At 36.9% G+C, this 18,702-nt stretch overlaps 1 protein-coding gene across 1 annotated transcript in view; it reads left to right on the top strand.

Annotated features, from left to right (window-relative positions):
* The window catches only part of RXFP2 (relaxin family peptide receptor 2), a 33,797-nt gene that overhangs the window by 4,068 nt on the left and 11,027 nt on the right, over positions 1-18,702 (top strand). The window contains 13 exon segments of the mRNA XM_068933088.1: positions 2,969-3,115; positions 4,679-4,756; positions 5,879-5,983; positions 6,988-7,060; positions 8,535-8,610; positions 9,521-9,588; positions 9,926-9,982; positions 10,084-10,098; positions 11,235-11,306; positions 12,194-12,265; positions 13,271-13,342; positions 14,707-14,796; positions 14,875-14,946. Of these exon segments, the coding sequence (XP_068789189.1) occupies positions 2,969-3,115; positions 4,679-4,756; positions 5,879-5,983; positions 6,988-7,060; positions 8,535-8,610; positions 9,521-9,588; positions 9,926-9,982; positions 10,084-10,098; positions 11,235-11,306; positions 12,194-12,265; positions 13,271-13,342; positions 14,707-14,796; positions 14,875-14,946 (997 nt within the window).

Here is an 18,702-nt window from a genome sequence, read left to right as displayed (position 1 = left end):
ATTTATGGTATTATTGCTCTGAAAGAGAAGCTGTCACTTTTATCCATATGTATTCATCAGCCAAAGTGCTGTCTGTGGGGTACTAAATCAGGACTCTAACAGGAATGCTCCAGATACTACTCCAGACATTGATATGAATGGATGCAGATATCCAACAGATGACACAATTGTTTGTGTGTGATCTTTAACGGAAAGTATGTCAGGAGCAACTGCATCTATCAGAACTCTGTAACTACACTATGCTCGATAAAAGAGCAAATTAAGACGAGTTAAAATGAGCTTGGAAACTCAAAGACAAAACTAAAAGAACAAGTCCTTTCTGTTTGGGTGATGGCTGGTATCTTGTCTAAAAGGGCAATTAAATAAATGCTGAGAGTGAAGAGAGGCTCAGGACTCATTTTCAGCGTCACTACCACACATTCATTCTGTTGTAGCTTTACTGTTCTTGAGAATTAATGGAGACACTCAGTTCTTTTGAAATTGGCTGTCAAGCCACACTGAACATGAGCTTCGAAAAAATGTTTCATAACAGTGCTTTTTCTATCTCTGAATTAATGCAGAAAGAAAGACTTTTTCCTTCTTTTTCCCAGTATCAGAATAGCTTATGGCTTAAATACAAAGCATGAAGCCTTCCCTTAATTACTAATCTCTGTAAACTCTGGCTTTAAACTGCCCTTTGGTTTGGCAGAAGTGTCTAGTATACATTTCAGTTGGGAACTAGTCACAGTGAACTAAATTGTAAGGTATCCTTCTCTAGGAGCGCATAGGTAGATACATTCATAACTAATTGCTGCTGCTGCTTTATTCTGTTTTCCTCTCTATTTTATGTAATTAATTTATTTCAGTATCTCGGCAAATCACAAAATGGTTTACCTTCCCCATCTCTTGCTTAGCTGGAAATGCATTATTTTTGCTAAACTATATTTATTTACATATACTTTTAAATACAATTCTTTTTTTGCTTCAACCCACTTGTATACCTTTTTATATATAGTTTCATATGAACAGCTTTGTAAAGTTTGATTTCTTCACATTGTGCAATGTTTAGGGATGTGCACAGCATAACCAAAACAGTCGGTAACCAAAACAGTTTTGTTTGTATGATTGTCTTTACCACAATAATGATTAGAATGCAGCTTGTAATAAGAATGAAGCCTTTTCCAACAACTATACCTTTTTTTTTTGTTTGTAATATACTCAGGGCTGATGTGTTGTACAAACTTATAAAGAAATTTAGACTATTTTACTCTAAGGAAAAATCTTTCTCCAATATGTGCTACCTGAAAGCATGGGTCCAAAAAGTAAAAGTACTGACAGTACCTTAAGGAATCTGATGAAGACAGCTGACTATCACAATCTAACTGTAGCAGTCTAAACACTGATATACAAAGATCTATAGCTTTACCAGTCTAAACTATCTATTTTTATTCACATATTGGATTCCAGCAAGAGCTTCCAGAAAAATTAGTTTAAAACTCTCCTCAGTCTGTAAGTGTTGTAGCAAGAGAATGTTAGTGGTATCTCACTTTGAAAGACAAGGTGTATCTTAAAAAGATTTTTTTTCCCCCCCAAATGAATCTAGTATTGAAATTCAAGTCTGTGTTTGAAGCCAACTATATATTTCATCTCCTGTCATCTTGTATCCCAACCTCAATTTTTTGCATCATGCAAAAAGTAATATTATTAGGACAATGTTAGCTGGATAAGACTAAAACACACTCACTTGTTAAAGATTACTGCTTTAGATAAGCTCCTGCCCTTTCCATATGTGCTGATATTATATAGCCCCTAATTGTCCACTGGCCTCACAGGAATTAGATTACTTCACTTTGTTTCTGTCACTCCTCCTTGTAATTTTATCCTATATGCTACACTTTAATCTTGTACGTAGTCCCAAAGGAGTCTTGTTTAAAGTCAGCCTGTCTGTCTTGGCAAGGTGGGTCCATAGACCCATCAGTTCAACAAAGATATATTTGCTTGATCAAATTTAAACTTTGTTTTTCAAAGAAGCTGCTAATGAATAAAAATGCATAACATGCTTTGTATGAGAGCTTTGCTATGTTTTGTTTGTTTTGCTTTTTCACAATTTTAAGGTTATTTCATTAGGGATTTTTTTGGTTTTGGTTTTGGTTTTTTGGTTATAAAAGCTCCTGTAGACTTTGTGGAAAAGAAAACTGCTTCTGAGAATGGGCATATGCTTCACAACTGTGATGGAATGATATAGCAGATTTCCAGCAAATGTTTTGCACAGTTCTGCTCATCTGTGATGTGTGCCAATACAAGAAATAAAAACCATTCTCTTGCTTTGAACATCTTGTCTAAATGGGTGATTGACAAGACTATAAATCTAATTCGATTATTGTAAAAAAAAAGAAACATAAATCTGAGACCACACTTTGCAGATTCATACCAAGATTTGACTTGCAAATTGCCCAAAGATTTTACTGTAACTGGGAGCAATGAATGTTTTTACAAGTTGTATCTTTCTAATGGTTAAGTGGATATGTCTCCATCACTCAGCTGCCTTCAGCATGGGAAATGGCTTTCCAAATGCTCCAGCTGGAAATTCTCTTCACATGAGAGTCCCATTACTCCAGCTTTGGAGTATTAAAATACCACTACCCTGTCCAGCTGCTGCCATGCATGCAGCAGGGTTTTGTGACTTCATGCCTACACCATCGAGGAATCAGAAAAGTATGCTGATGGTATTTTTTCTAGCTAGCTAGATGATGAAAAAAGAGAAGAAAAACAAATAGAAACTTTAGGCTCTCTTTTCTAAATTTCAGTGGTGGTAAGCCATTTCTAGTGGATGCCATAAAACAAGTGGCAAAATTGAAATGGCATGCAATGTACTTTAAAATGAGAATGAAATATTATTTCACTGCTTGCAGTCACTGCAGTTTTATCACACCGTTCTAATTCGTAACATGCTCTTATATACTGAAAATGACTTCCCATATTTTTTCAGCATCCTGGCTGATGGAAGGCATTTCAGTTGGTGCTGTCTGCCAGAAAGGTTGTTTTCCATGTGGAAATCATACAACATGCCTCCCGCAGGCATTTCATTACAATGGCGTAAATGACTGTGGGAATGGTGCAGATGAAGAAAACTGTGGTAAGTAAAGCAACATCTATAAGTATGCAAAAACAAAATCCCGCTCTGGAATGTGTTCCTCCAGCTAATACACACTGAATCGCAAATAGTCTTCAGAAGATCTACAAGCCTGAGAATTCTGGGGTTTCAATGTAATTTCTTTACATCTTCATTTCTTCAATGAATGAAGGAATTACACCATGCTGGCCAGGAAAGAAAACACAGACAGAGTGTTTAAAGGCATATCGCAGGGGGACTCCAGTGGTGAAATTCCTGTGGAGTCCTGGCCACATTAGCCTCTGCTGATGCACAGTGGCAAATCACCTGTATCTCTGTCTGTGTGGGGAAACCTTCAAAGTGGGTGCACTGACTCCCATGGATAAGCAGGGATACTTCTCTCCATAAGTCTCTCTACTAGTGAAAGAAGAATTTTTATTATACTATGATTTCAAGTGTTGTAAGAGTCTTAGGTAGACTCTTATAGACTTAGATATGCCAGTATATGTGCATGCACACATATGCACTTGGTGGTCATCATACAATCATTCATTCCCCCCTGTCCTACTGATCTCTGTGGTCACCCTCAATTCAAAAGGGCAAAGCGTTAAGTCAGAGCAATAAGACCAGTCTCCCTTTTTTTGGCTAATAAATGATCCCTGTTTTGGTGCATGGTTCCCCCTGCATTACATTTGACTTTTGTGACTCTACAGCATGTTGGATCAGAAGCTAATGCATCAACTCTACTGTTATCTCCTGCTTTCAGTCCCCTCTCTCCACCTGTTTCCTAGCGAAGTTACAGTTCTCTCACTTCTTTGAATTCTAGATATTACAGACCACCTCCCTATGCTTCTTTCCTTCTTCATTATTATCATTTCTCAGCTACTAACTTTGGATGTGTTCATTTGTTTTGATGACTTTCCACATTGCACCTTCTCTGTTTACCATTCACCTGTGTACTCATGCTGTTACTAGCTCCAAACCACACCCTGGTGTACCAACAGTGATTACTCCAAAGGCTGATATTCTGCACATGTAAGAGAGACTCCCACCTTCTTCCAATCTATTCAGAATAATTTTCTATGCTTGATAAATTTTAACTGATTTCCTCTCTAATCTCATATAACTTGTAAAATTGCTGGTTCATTTAGCTATTTCAGTCATGATATGTCTTCATTATTTTCAATAATGAAAGACCACCAAGTCTTGCCTTTGAGGTCTCCATGTGTATTCATTCATTGAGTCTGGTGCAATCTTTCTGTTTTCCCACTGAGTCACTTTAAGTCTTTCAACCTTGTCCTAGATAAATTTCCATTTTCATATAGATTTTTCATCTTTTCACTGCAATTCCTTTCTAACTCTCCATGCTGTACCATATACTGCAGTATGAGTTTCTCTGCTATATTAATCATTCCGTTTTAATATTCAGTTATTTTTGTAAACACATCTTTTAATAATATTTTGCATCAACTCAGCTTTAGATTTCCCTCCCTCTCCTTCTCCGTCTTTCACCTTTTGTTCTGGTTTTCATTTAAAAGCTGGTAAACAATTTAAAGTAAGGCTGACAAATGCTAATATTTTTTACAGGAGATAATAGTGGATGGGCAAGTATCTTTGATATGGTTCATGGAAAGCCTAATTAACTGGATTTAGCAGAAGAATGCTGTAAGTAATTGCTGTCTTTTAATTTCATTGCCATTCTGACTTAATCCTAAATGCACTAAAGGATACTGTTTGTATCCTTAACCTGTTTTAAACTTTTAAGACTTTTCGCTGCATATATGTATACATATTTGTATGTATTTGCAATAATTATAGAGATATCTGGAATTTTAGATCAGCTCAGGGAACCTCTTTAGTTTCCCAGAGTTCTGTATATGCACACCCGAGCAGAACAAAATAATGCAGTGTGGAATGTACTTGCTAGTGGCAGGTTGCTGCTTTATCGAATTGCAGGATAATGGTAATTAAATTCTTAGAAACTTTGGAAAGTTGGTTGGTTGGAAAGTCAACATGCCACTCTGGAACAATGGAAAAAAGAAAGGCTTCTCTGTGAAACAGCTTTTTTAAAAAAGATTTCAAAAGCTTGAAGTGATTTATGTTGATTCCTTCTAAAATAGTTTTCTTGCCTACTGATGAAGAGTCATCAGCCCAAAAGCCTAAGCTCAGTCAAAGTATTGCAGCTCTGAGACAGCTCTCCCGATGGACTGCCAAGTTAGGGTATCTAAAATGCCCTTGCATGGAATCCCAAAAAGCAAGGACAGTGTCATGGCAAGAAAGTGGCAAGTTTAGCTACTGTGTCCCCTCTGGTCTGCACTAAAATCCAGTTTCTCTGTGAAGTGTTGTGACTTTAAGAAATCTGCATTCTCCAGTGGAAACTGTTCTGAGATGTTCATATTCGTATGGGTATGTATACATACCCACACACAAACATACACACACATACACATATATATATGTACTTTGAGCACATATTGTTTTTCACTTGCTTACCCCTATCTTGATGGTCCCTACTTATGAAGAGCAGGATTTCAAATTTATTTTATGTGTGACTTATCTTTGCTTTCACTATGTGTAAAGCACTGCAGTCCCAGGATGTGCAGCTTCAGTGTTTATAGCCTTCCTGATAACTGAGCTTTACTAAGGTAATTCTGGGTGGGAATTTGCATCTAGATGTCCAATCCCTTTCTGTGAAAAGATCTCAAAGTGACCCTCCATCTGATCAGAAGTGCTTGGCCACCGATATGTATGACATAGAGTCAAGAAATCTTTCATTCCATTTCCTAGGTCTCCACCAATACCCAGAAGGTTGCAGCTGCATGGAAACAGAACTAGAATGTGCTGCTGTTAATTTAAAGTCTGTTCCACTTGTTTCAAGTCACGTAACCCTCCCATAAGAAGAGCTCCCTCTGCTCTCAGACATAAAGCTGCTTTAGAAACAAAGAGATGACGAAACATGCTTTGCATACTTCTATACTACTAAATATGGACCCTCTGTTTTCAAACAGAGATTGCAGAATAAGCCAACCCACTGTAGGCGTACAAAGTGATTTAAGGATGTAGTGAATGCTGTGAGCGTTTTGCTACCAGGTTCACTCCAGGGTGGGATTCATCTGACCAAATATATGTGTCAATAGTGTAAATCAGTCACCTAACACAGGTGATATGAATTGCACACAGAACATGTTTACTTCTGTGCTCTAAAGAGAATTTGGGGCATTAGCTGAGATGTGGATATTTGTACTGTAGGTGTTTACAAATAGGTTGGTTGAATGCTGTTCTGTGGGTTTGTCATTCCTGTTGCTTAACGTCTGTCAGCCCCAGGCCGCTCACTAAAGATCACTGGTTGCAGCCAGAAGTTGGGTAATGGGCAACGACCAAAATTTACTGAAGTTACTGAAAAGGGAAGTTCAGGATTACTGGTTCTTAACGATGACTGACAGCTCACTATTTCAAGTTGCCAGCTCCTGTTTTACAAGTTGTCAAAATTTACATAAGGCTGAATACTTGTTAGTTTGAGAAATTCTCAAAGATAAATCTGGATGACGGAAGTAAAGAGAATATTTAAAAGAGTAGTACTTAAAGTTTGTTGGCCTTCAGCTAGCTTGTTCAACTGTCAAGTACATTTACTTTTCAAAGAGACCAAAGAGAGGACTGTCTTCTCTCAGCTAACCCTGGGAGGGCACTCAAGCCTGTGGTCAGGATTTGAGCAAGAACTGATGATGGGGAAGCTGAGGTTACCCAGGCTTCACAGGCAATATAATGCACCCAAAGCCCTTTTCAGGCTCTGACCCTTTGTCAGTTGCAACCAGATCTGAGGTCTACTTTTTGAAAGTTGCAGCACTGACCAATTAAGACCTAGACCTAGTTCAAATATTTGTTACAAATTTTTTTTGTGGCACTTAAACACAACCAGATCCATTTTCTTCCACATGAAGTTTTCAGCAAGTATACAGAAGTGAAGAAAATGTGAGTATCTTGACCGTTTATTAAAATATTGAATGGACACGGGAGTATATGGAATGCATACAATCAACATACCATCACCTCGGTAATCACCTTTTTAACAATATAGCACTGCATTTGCTTTCAGAATTGATGTTTTGATCATGTTGGCCTCTCCATCTAGCCAAATGTACACGAATGCAGGCAGTTTTGTAAGCAATACACAGAGATCTGCTCTCTCCCTGGAACAGAAAAATAAGTAAGCAGAAAATAAGCTTGTCTAATAAGTAGTACTGCCATTTTGTGGTGAAACTGCAACTTACTGCTTTAAAAGGTTAAATGATGCAACCTTTTCGATTCTTTCCTTTTTTCTTTGCTAGGCTACCACAGAAACAAATTGCAAAATTATGCAAAAAGCTGTAAACATGGCAAGTTCTGTGTAGTCAGTCCTCTCATAGACCACTGGTACATTCTTTCAAGCTGGGTGGTGTCTTCCATGGTCTTTGTATAGTAAGATGGCCTTTTTATTGAAATTTGACTTGGAGAGCTTTCAAGACAGCTTTCTCCTAGTTCCTGCAGGAACCAGTCTGCCCTTCACCAAGTTACAAAGAAGGGAAACATTTGTATATATCACATTGTGAGGCAGAATGAACTGTGCTCTTTTTAAATACAGCTGTTGCTAATAAAAAATCAATGTGCTCTGTACCTGGCATTTCTCAGATGGATTCTTACGGTATTAAGGCATGCATACAAAACTAGCAGGTATGTCATCTATATGAGAAAACAGTGACAGCTCCAAGAGTAAGAATTCATATACTAGGCATAAAATAAATCCCCACAAATCCCCTAAGTATGCAGTATCTGAGTTTAGCTCTTGATTTTTATTTTATGCTATATACCTTTTACTAGACAGTTCCTAATGACAGCTCAAACTGCTTTCCATCCAGAACAGATTAGCAGCCTTCAAGATATAATGTAAAATTTGAAGAATGGGCAAGAACCAAATGGGCAAACCAAATGTGCTAGAACCAATTTTATTTAATCAAAATATATATGACACTAATTGCAGCTGAGATGCATCATCAGGTGCAATCTACGTTGATATAAGTGTGCCAAGAAGGACGACTAACAATTGTTCATAATTCAAAATAATATACCTGTGGTCTGGAATAGTATTGTTTTTTCTCCCCAGCCTCCAGTGCTTTCTATTTCATATCTTCTTTGTATACCCTACCATCTTCTGTTCCAAAACTGTAATCAAGAAATGGGAAAAGACCCACCCTGGAGGCAGACATAGAACAGCTTCAAAAGAAGTCATGAGAATATTCTGTTCTGGTGGAAAATATTGAATTTGACTTCAGTGGCGTTACACCAGGCATTAATTTAGCAGTGAGCTTAAAATGGCAGAAGGGGATAAATGTGGGATTATGAAACATCTGCAATTCTAAGAAGTCAATGAAGCATGATTATCCTGGTCTTCTTATCCTATCCGTACCAGATTTCTACAACATAATTGCATTCAAACAATATCAAGGAAAGCATTCTTTGGACTATGCAAACTTCAGAAGTTGTGGGAACTATTTTGCTTTTTCATATAATTCGACAAAAAGGGGAAATCACAACTACTCTTCATCCCTTCAAACACTCATTCAATCACTATTCAGCGTATTCCAGTAGCTCGAGAAATATATTAGAAGTGAGCACTTCCTGAATTTTAACTCCCACTACTACTCTACTTGTACTTTGGGGCAAAGACACACCCCATGGTGTGGAACCCTATGGTGTGGTGTATGGAACTTCTTTTTGTACCACTATCCACCCATCATAAACTTAATTGAGTATGTTTACCTGACAGAGCCTCAGTAGTTGATGTTCACAAAGCACACTGGCCAGTTTTTTTTCTACATTATCATTAGGCAGTATTTCTCAAAATTCAGGTACCTCTACTACTTCTAACAGCTGATACAAGCTCAGCGCCTTTGAAAATTAGGCTAATTTTTCAGGTTCCTTATCAAGTTTTGAATAAAAAATAGTTATTGGCATTTTGATAGATTAGTGTATATAAACACAAAGCATTTTTATTATGTCTGTCTTAGTTTAAAAAGGATATGTGTAAGACCTAGGCAAAGGTTATTCATTGAATCCTAGCAAAAAACATCCAGCCCTGTGCAGTCCAAAACTATTCATAAAAGCACATTTTTATAATGCTTTACCCACTATCATCCAAATATAAAATATTAAGAAGATTAAGTCAAATGCTATTGCCCTAGCAGTAACAGACAGCCTTTTATGAGCTAGAAACCTTAAAATGCTTTCACTCAGCATTTTAAAACCAAATATTGCTTGCCCTAGTTCCTTTATCTTTCTGGTTGTTCTCATCAATTGTCTGAAAGCTTTCTACTCCCTCCTATTAAAGTTAGTCCATCAGCTTTTAGACAGCATTATTGTAGCTTCAGTATGATATTCTTTTCAACAGGTATCTGTCTCAGTCATAATTGTATTACTAGTTTGAAACCTGGGCTATTCAGAGATCTATACAAATTGAAATGGCTGTGAGTACTGGTTTTCTCTTCATTTGAAAAAGCACTCCTCATCACTGGTAACGTATGTATATGCTATAGATCTAAAAAGGAAGGAAGAAAGCAGTAAATCTATGTTTGTAAGTGGCTCTCTGCACAAAAGCTTGTGAAAGACTACCACAGCTTGCAACTCCTTATCGTTGTTACAGAGACTACCTTTTAATTTCTGGAAATAATATCTAGGTCTAGCTACTTTGGAACTGCAGAGAAGAAGCTGTCATTTAGCTTCCTCATGACTTGTTCACCTGAGGTGTTTTTTCATTTTTTTTCATAAGGATTGTTGATATAATAAATTATTATTTCTTTCCAGAATTCTAGATCATAACCCAATAGTAAAAATTTCAAAGAAGCTATTTACTGGGCTAAAGTATTTGTTTCTTTTCTGTAAATATTACTCTTGCACATTTTCATATTGGTATTGTTCAATACCCATGTAGCTTTCTTTTTTTTCTTTTTTTTCCCTCTAAGTTCTTTTTTTTTTTTGCTAAAACTTTCAAACATCTTCAAGAAGGAACTGCACCTGTCAGCTCCCCATACTTAAACAGTCTGAATTCAGATTTAGATTCAGATTTGCATCTTTCCTGCTATGATGATCTTTACTATGCTTCTATTAAAGTACATCCTCAAATCTGTAAAACTGTTCACAGCCATATCTCTTTTCTCAGAATGCCTACCAGAAACTCACAGTCTCAATTGAAAGTTCTTGGATACAATCAGGAGAAAAACCTATCCTATGCATTTAGAAAACAGAAGTAGTTTTTAAGCACTTAAACAGTTCTCCACACAGATATTGCTGTGATGACTGTAACAGAAAAATCAGCATCAGGTGAAGCTTATGATATGTAGGAAGGAGAAGATGTTAAGTTCTATAAGCTCTTTCTGCCATCCTCATGAAGTAAACTGGCACCTGAAAAGTATGATCTCATTTTCTTAGAAAATGTAACAGTTGTTTTTAATAGTATCCAGGGAGATAAATGACTGGGTTTTGCTAATGGAAAACAAAAATTTCACTACTAATTCATTGGTTCAGGGCAGAAGAGATGAAAACCTTTGTGTGATGATCCAATGAGTCAGGTGTCTCAGCCAAGCTTCTGGTAGGCAGTGGCTGTTGGTAGGCAGTGGCTGTCATCAGAGGTGGCTCCAGCAGCCTTCAGATGAGACTCCGCAGAGCCAGCACTGAAACAAACGGGGGAAACTTTCCACCGTTACCTGTTCCCACCAGAAGGAGACTGAGGAAGGCCATAGGGTGTGTCAGAAACCCACAGTGTCAGTACTGAGAATGTAAATAATTCAATAGACAGCTTTTTTCAGGTTGGTCAATTTAGCATCTTTCTCAGTCATTCAGTGTAGTCATTGCTTAAAAATAAAATATATTAATAAGCTAGCATCAAAAGATAATTTCCTGTCCTATGATTTGTTACTGTCAACTTAACAAATCTTTTTTCTTGTGTAGCTTCTATAAAATCTAGATTTACCTCAAATTCTAAAGTAATGTAACTAAATCTAATCCCGACTGCTTTTCTCAAAAACTGACATTTTCATATCTTTGTTATACTTACGTATTTTGTCATAAAGTATGATAAACTGTCTGTTTATTAACCATGTTTTATTTTATGAAGGTCAATGACAAACAATTCACTTGAATCTCTTCCCAAGAAAATCTGTACTCAAATGCCTCTTATTAACTGGATGTAAGTAAATTATGCAAAAGTTGCCTTTGATAAATAAATAGATCTTTTCCATATTTGTTTATTCTGTTAGATCAGGCTACTTTTAAGGGTGTGACAATCTAATAAAGTATAACCGTGAAAGCTGAATTTCACCATATTTCAAATGATAATCTGAAAAATATCAGTTATCTGCCAACATAAATCTTTACAGCTGTTTCTTGTTCTCACGATTCTCATGAGTTTAGCAAAATTCTGTCTTTCACTTTGGTTTTCCATTGAAAACAACATCAGTTACTGCAAGTATATGTTTATCTTAAGTAATTCAGTAACTGCCTTTTCATTAGTCATAACCTACACACCCCAGCTCTTGGGAAACTATTCTATCCTAAGAGCATCCTCCAAGTAGACTGAGTAAAACCAGGGACAAAATGTGCTACCTGAAATAGCTTTCCCCCAAGGTCTATGCGTGAAAAGTAGTAACAATGTAGCATTCTTTCATATATTAAAATATTACTTCATTCTAAGAAAAAGAAAAAAAAATGTAATGTAAAATCTCCACTTAATGTTCTCTGTTTATTCTAGTATGCAGACTCCACCTAAGAAATGCCATGTGTATTGGCCTATTATTGCTGAAATAGGGAGACAATGAGGCAGGAGGAGGGAATGGGTTGGTGGGTTGGGCCATAAACAGAAACAAAATCACAATGAAGTAAAAGGCATAATTTGCTTTGTTTGATATTTACCTTCATGTTCAGAATCTAGGTAATAAATTGGGGCTAATTTGGGAAGAAATAAATAAAGGAAGTTCCAGAAAAACAAGATGAGCCCAGAGCTTAAACTCCCTTCTGTGAAATTATTATACAATCCGTGAATAAAACCACTTTGATTTTTTTTCTTTTTTTTTTTAGGGATTTTGAAGGCAACTGTATTAACGCCTTAACTAATACCATTTACCTGGAATGTGATGTGCTCACTGTATTGTAAGTGAAAAAAAAAAGTATAAAATTAAAGCAACTAAAACCTTTTGAATATGTATAACTCACAATGCTCAACACAGGATGTCTCAATTTATAAACTCTAATCAAAATAGTTGTGCTTTTGTCAAGGTGTGCTTTATAATTAATTAAACTATTGTATGGAACGTTTTGGCAATTGTCACGATATCACTTGTTCCAAGAAACAAAATAGGCATACTGTATTATTTCTGCCTTGTGATCAGATCACGAGCACCCCGGTGCTCTTTAAACTCCGCTGAGTCCTTGTACTTGCGTTCTGAACACAAAGCAGAAACAGTATAGAGTGTCTACATTTCAACCTGCAGATATTTTTTTTTGTTGAACCTATACCTCTTTCAGAGTGTACTTTCTCCATGCAGGAAACCTGAGCAGAGAGTCTTGTTCCTGATAAAATTAAATATATGGGTATATGGTAATAACATTCTATCTTTTTAAAATTCAGCTATATCCCTGTATAATTACACAGGACAGGATAAATAGAGATTGAAAGAGGATCATGTTCACAAAGAAGAAATTCTGTAGACTAAGAAGTACGAAATGTTCCTTGGTGTTATACATGTGATGTTTTATCAATGAGGAAACAGAATTCCCTAAAGTAGGGCTGTATGAAACTCAGGCAGAACAAGAGCAAGAAATCTAAATTTGAACATGTAAAATTCCTATCTGGACAGCAAATCCCAGGGCCTTTAATCAAATAAAATTCTGTATTACTCTTTTACTTGTTGCTTACTACTTATTGCTTACTTTAATTAAAGTTAAGGATAGTTCTAGCCCTGCGTAGGTTTCTTTTACATTGACTACAATAATAGACCCTGTTACAGCTTGCAAAAATTAACTAGGGCCCTATGTAACTTCTCATACATCTAGGAAAAGTAAAAAGCTAAGTAGTTGTACTAAAACATGAAATTACTAAGTCTATATTAAAGTGAATAATTAAATACTTATTCTAATATATATTTTACCTTACAGGTTTCTTCATGAAAATCAAATTCACTTGGTGCCTGCAAATACCTTTTCCTCATTAAAAGATTTGGGTGAACTGTGAGTTTTCAAAATCTATGTTATATTATAGACTTTGAGCTACTACAAATCTATAATTTGTGAGTGTATTTCACCTTTCCTGTTAAAGCGAGGCCAGGAGGCCATGCAGAATCACAAGCACAGGCCAGAAAGACACCGGGCAAGAGAGAGCTATAGGTAGTAGTAGGACAGTAGGAACCTTATTGTTCTGATTATAAGACCTCCTGTTTTTTACAATAGACACAGTCCAAAACACATGGGCAGAAAAAGAAGGTCTCTCTGCATCCAGGTGAGAATCAGGCTCACTCCCTTCTAGGCATATAATTTTTCCACAGCTAGAGTAGCCCAGTTTCATTTAGTTCCTTTGGGGCCAATGCTACGTTTTAAACTTCTTTTGAATCACTCGCTGTGGGTACCTAGGTTCTCTGTACAACCTACAGAACGATACGTAGGGCAACCGTGCAACCCTGCTATGCTTTGGAGGTGAACCAATTTCTTCCCATCAGCTGTATGGGGAACTTAGGAAACTATTCTAAGGTTTGAGACTGCCACTTCCCCCCCCCCTCCCCCCCAGGGATAAGCAGGTATGCATTAGCTTCATCTGCATATAAAGTAGTCACCCAGCATCTGGTGTTTGGTTACCTCACTAATTGGCATGACATGTTTAGGCAGAAGCATAAAATGGCTGCAGAAGGTATAGAAACCTAGAAAATAAGAGAAAGCTTAAAGGAGAAGGGGAGCTGTCAGTAACTCCAATGACATGAGTGACTGGAACAGGCTGTTACAAGCTATTGAAGGAGACTGATAACTAATGTTCCTTGTTAAAGGCACTGGATTTGCTGGGTGAAAACTCCCAGGAAATGAACAGGTCATTCACTAATGCCAATCTTCATTGCTGAATTTACCAAGGGATTTTTGATGGCTTTTTTGGTTTGTTTTTTTCATATTCTACCTATATTAAATGCAAAAACTTCACATCTATGTAATTAGAACTTGCTTCATCTCACCTCTCAACAATGATTAAGTTCATAAATTATAGAGAATTCTTGGGCAACAAGGTTCCCAAATTAGATACCTCAGCTGAATTAGTTATGATGAATCAGAGCTAAAAGATCCATGTTTAGCGGCCACTGAACATCAGTGCCTGTAGTGGCTGACTTCAAAGTGACTTATGCATAAAATTAGAGCAAGAAAGCTTTGGATGAACTGAAGTAATGATAAAAGATGATTTTTCTGCTGTTAAAATGTTAAGTAAGATAGCATGCCTCCTTGCCCATAAAAACGGAGAAAATTTGTCTTGGAGTTCTTCGAGTTTGTGTGTTAAAATGCATGAGTGGAACACTGCTGATGAAACTGATTGCTCTTGTTCTCTGTTTTTCTCTAAGGGATCTGTCCAGCAACTTGATTACAGAATTACTGCATTACGTTTTTAAAGACCTGAAGTATTTACAAAAGCTGAAAAGTTATAAATGAGAGTTCCTCATTGAATTTTAAAAACACAACTTAGCTTGCCTTTTTTTCTTGAAGTAAGAAACAGTGTTGATTTCTTGTAGCAATCTGTCTTTCAATCTAGTCTCTCACCTCTGTGAGAATCAACTGAAAAATCTTCAGCAACTTCACTCATTGTAAGTAAGAACTGAAATATTTTACTAACATAGTACACTAAATAATATCAGGCATGTGAAGGCATGTGAAGTATTGATCATCATTCTATGAGATGCTGAATGTACTTTTAATTTCTGTTCTCAGCTCAACACACTGAGGCAGCAGGCCAAAATACACAATTTACAGCCATACAGTTCACTAAATTTTGCTGCTGTTCATAAATGGTGAGCCTAGGAACAATCAAAATGCTTTAAAAAAGAACAAATTATATAACAAACACAGCTATGGTTCTTGCGCAGATGAGAAGGACATAAATAAATAGTAACAAGTCTTTTAGAACCTCAATAAACTTTTATTTGAGGTGATTCATAAAATAATGACTTAACAGGACTGATAATTCAGCTACTTTATTTTTTTAAACTAAATGTTTTACATTAAGCTTGAATTCAAAAGTTTTCTTATTTTTTCTCTAATTTGGATCACTCTGCTCTCTGGTACATGTGTGTGGCTCCCTGCGAAGATTCACAGTCATCTGAAAGAACATCTAAATTCACTGGATTCAGGGTTGAAAAGCAAGAGCATATCACCTTTTTAAAAATTAATCGCCATCCTGTGCTATATGACTTTTTCTTGAAAATCTGTTCAAAGGAAGAACCAAATGTTGTTTTTAAATACCTGAGTCTCAATTCACTCTACTTGTATTAGGCAAAAGAGAAATGGCTTGAATATGAATGTTCATAACATTCTTTGAGCAAAAGTCAGGCTTTCACTGGAAATACTCAGATAATTCAAAATGGAGCTGATATTACCCGTGAATTGTTCTTAATAGCTTTCTTGCAATGCATTGTTTGATATTTTTCTCCTGTGCCACACTGAGAAACATTGATGGTGTTTAAGTATATGAGAAAGTCAATATATAGGGTATTCCACTCCTCTTTATAGACCGCTGTACGTAAGTGGCCAAGGGTAGCAAGGTGAGCAAGGTGTCTCAAGCTCCCCTTATAGTAAGAGGAAATTTAGGAGATTAGCTCAGTGCCACAGGCGAGATGTCTAGTGCTATGTGAGATCCCTAAAGTATTTTAGCTGGCCTCCAGCCAGCTCCAGCTGGCCAGTCCAGAAAGGCTGTGGTCTCCCATAGGTCCTGTGTCCTATCTGCCTGCCCACATAGATATCTCAGATACCGCAGGATATGTCCAGCAATACTAGATGCCTATGATCAGGTAAGTGAATCAAGCCCTACTCAAAACACAGTCTGGAGAGTGATTGAGCTAACCAAAAGCCTTGTCTACAGTGAGATGAATTACTCGCCACATCTCACTGATTGTGTTGACCACTGGCTTGTTCAGCTGCCCACATATGGGTGCCTGGTGTCATTTGTGCTGCCCTTGGATATCTATCCCACCTGTCCATCAGCTGCTCATCCAAGAGGCCAGGACCTCCTCTAGGTCCTGTGTAGTACCAGCCAACTCCACATGGATGTCTCAGATACTCCAGGAACTCAAATTATTCTTGATGGATAAGTGAATCAGTCATGTAGCACCTGCGCCAGACTAACTTTTCCTTTCAGATTCTTTCTGAAGTGCATTACAGCCTTTTGTTTCAGTATTATACACAGAATTAATTCAGCAAATGTAACTGTTACTATCAATATTCTAGTCCATAAGCCACCACAGTAGCAAGACAGTAATCATATGACAGGACATTGTTTTGAAATATGGATGGGATGTGCACTGCTGCTATATAAAGCTTGGCCAGCTAGGAAAAGTGCAGTTATTTTTAATCTGAGAGCACATTAACTGTGATAGATATGTTACTGCCAATGTAATGGTACCACCTGCCTGCCTGTCAAAATGATTGTCTGATCTACCTATTCAGTTCAGAACATGTAATACAGGAACAAAGAATATAAGATAGACATAATGTCAACCTCCAAAAATCTAGCTCGGCTAGAACTAACCAGGACAAAATGATCTCAGTAATCATTCATTTCTCCAGAAGCCATGTTGACAGGATGACAGGCATTTTTATTTCATGGGATAGGCAGTATATAATCCAAAACTAGAATTTTTGAAGTTAAAATCTCATGAAAAGAAGTGAAAGAATGTCACTTGGCTTAGGCCAGAACAAGAGCCAGACCAAATCTCAGTCTCATCCTCAAAATTTGAAATTCTTGTGCAATAGAATCTCCCCTGTAGCTTCCTAGAACTGAAGCAAACAACACATCAATTCCTCTAATTACAAGGACAAAAGGCCTTAATTAAGTGACTTTAATTTCATAAGGTGTCTTCAGTGGGTGCTAGGAGTCCTGGGAAATATGCTCTAGAGGAGCCTGCTTGAGCAGGGAGGTTGGACTAGATGATCTCCAGAGGTCCCTTCCAACCTCAACTATTCTGTGATTCTGTGATTCTGTGAATAGCTGAGGCAGGAGTAGATCTTTGGAAATACAGAGATTCGTGGTCTTGGATTACTTTTCAAATGATTGTCTGCCCTAGGGCCAAAGTTCTGGGGTTTATAGCTTGGGGTTTAATCTTATATCTAACATAAGCATTCCTATGGTCTTCTTGACACAGCCATAATAACACTATATTGGCTATAAGGCCTTGCTAGATGCTACGTTCATTGTCACAATTGTCACAGGCTCCTTGCTGGTCTGTTTCTGGTATTCTTCACAAATGCAGAAGCCATTACCAGTTTCTTCTTTTGGTGCCTTTAAATTCAGACCTTTCTTTCCCATCCTACCAGATTAAGATGTTCTTTCCAAACCATATTTGGAATTGTGGATGCATTTTCTTTGGAATGGATAACTTTTCTCCTTTCACCACATTCATTCCAAACGAATCTGACAACCTAAGTGCCTTGCTTCTAAACAGATCACCTGACTCTGTAATTTTTCTTTTTTTTTTTCTTTTTGGTTTATTTGTGATTCCCTTTTCTAAAATGCGATCAAAGTGTATCATTTGTACACTGTCTTGCCATTGCTTTGAATCAGTTTCAGGTTATGCCAGGAGCATCTTATGAATAGAATAGTTAGGTTTTTGTTTTTTCATGTTACTAGAACAGCCTTGATAAGATTTCAACTCCTGTCCACTTTTCTAGTATTTAACACACTTTTTTTTTTTTAATATCATCAATGAATATAATATAATCTCTTGAAAAGCTATTGTCCAATTGGAGAGGTGAAAATAATAAGCTGCAGACCAGTATCTGTACTGAGCGTCTACTACAATGAACACACTTAATATAGTAGGTTTCTATATGCGTTTTCATCTCTGTCAGGTGGCTATAGGTTGCTTTGTTTATTCTCTGCCTGTTTGCATCACAGCTAATCAAATAAACCATTAAAATGGCTTCTTTACTTTTTCCATTATAGCCAAATATATTAACTAATGAAGTTATGTTGCTGTTTCTGGCTTAACTGGATTTGCTAATCCCCACAAAACATGCACTCCTGACACTGAATTTGAATTTGCTGCAGAATGAAGACTTGCTTTCAAACATTTCAGGAAATCCTTACTGAATATATTCAAGTACACAAAGAATCCTTTCATGGCTCTGTCACCATTAGGATTTTTATCAAGTTGAATGCTTTTAAGGCCAGTATTGGTTTTGCTTGCATGCATTTAATAGAAAATATTACAAAGACCTTTTGTTTTTACTGATATTTAATAGCCTGTTTCCCTGTATGGAGTGTGTGTCCTCCCTAGTCAGCAAGTCCCACTGAAATCCTTTTCACAGACAGGAGTGCTTTATTTCTCCAGTATTTTGTTTTCACTATT

The sequence above is a fragment of the Struthio camelus genome, chromosome 1 (genome assembly GCF_040807025.1).
Source record: "Struthio camelus isolate bStrCam1 chromosome 1, bStrCam1.hap1, whole genome shotgun sequence".
In the NCBI taxonomy this organism is placed as follows: Eukaryota; Metazoa; Chordata; class Aves; order Struthioniformes; family Struthionidae; genus Struthio; species Struthio camelus.
Note: the sequence above shows the minus strand (reverse complement) of the source record. Positions and strands in the feature narration are given on the sequence as shown.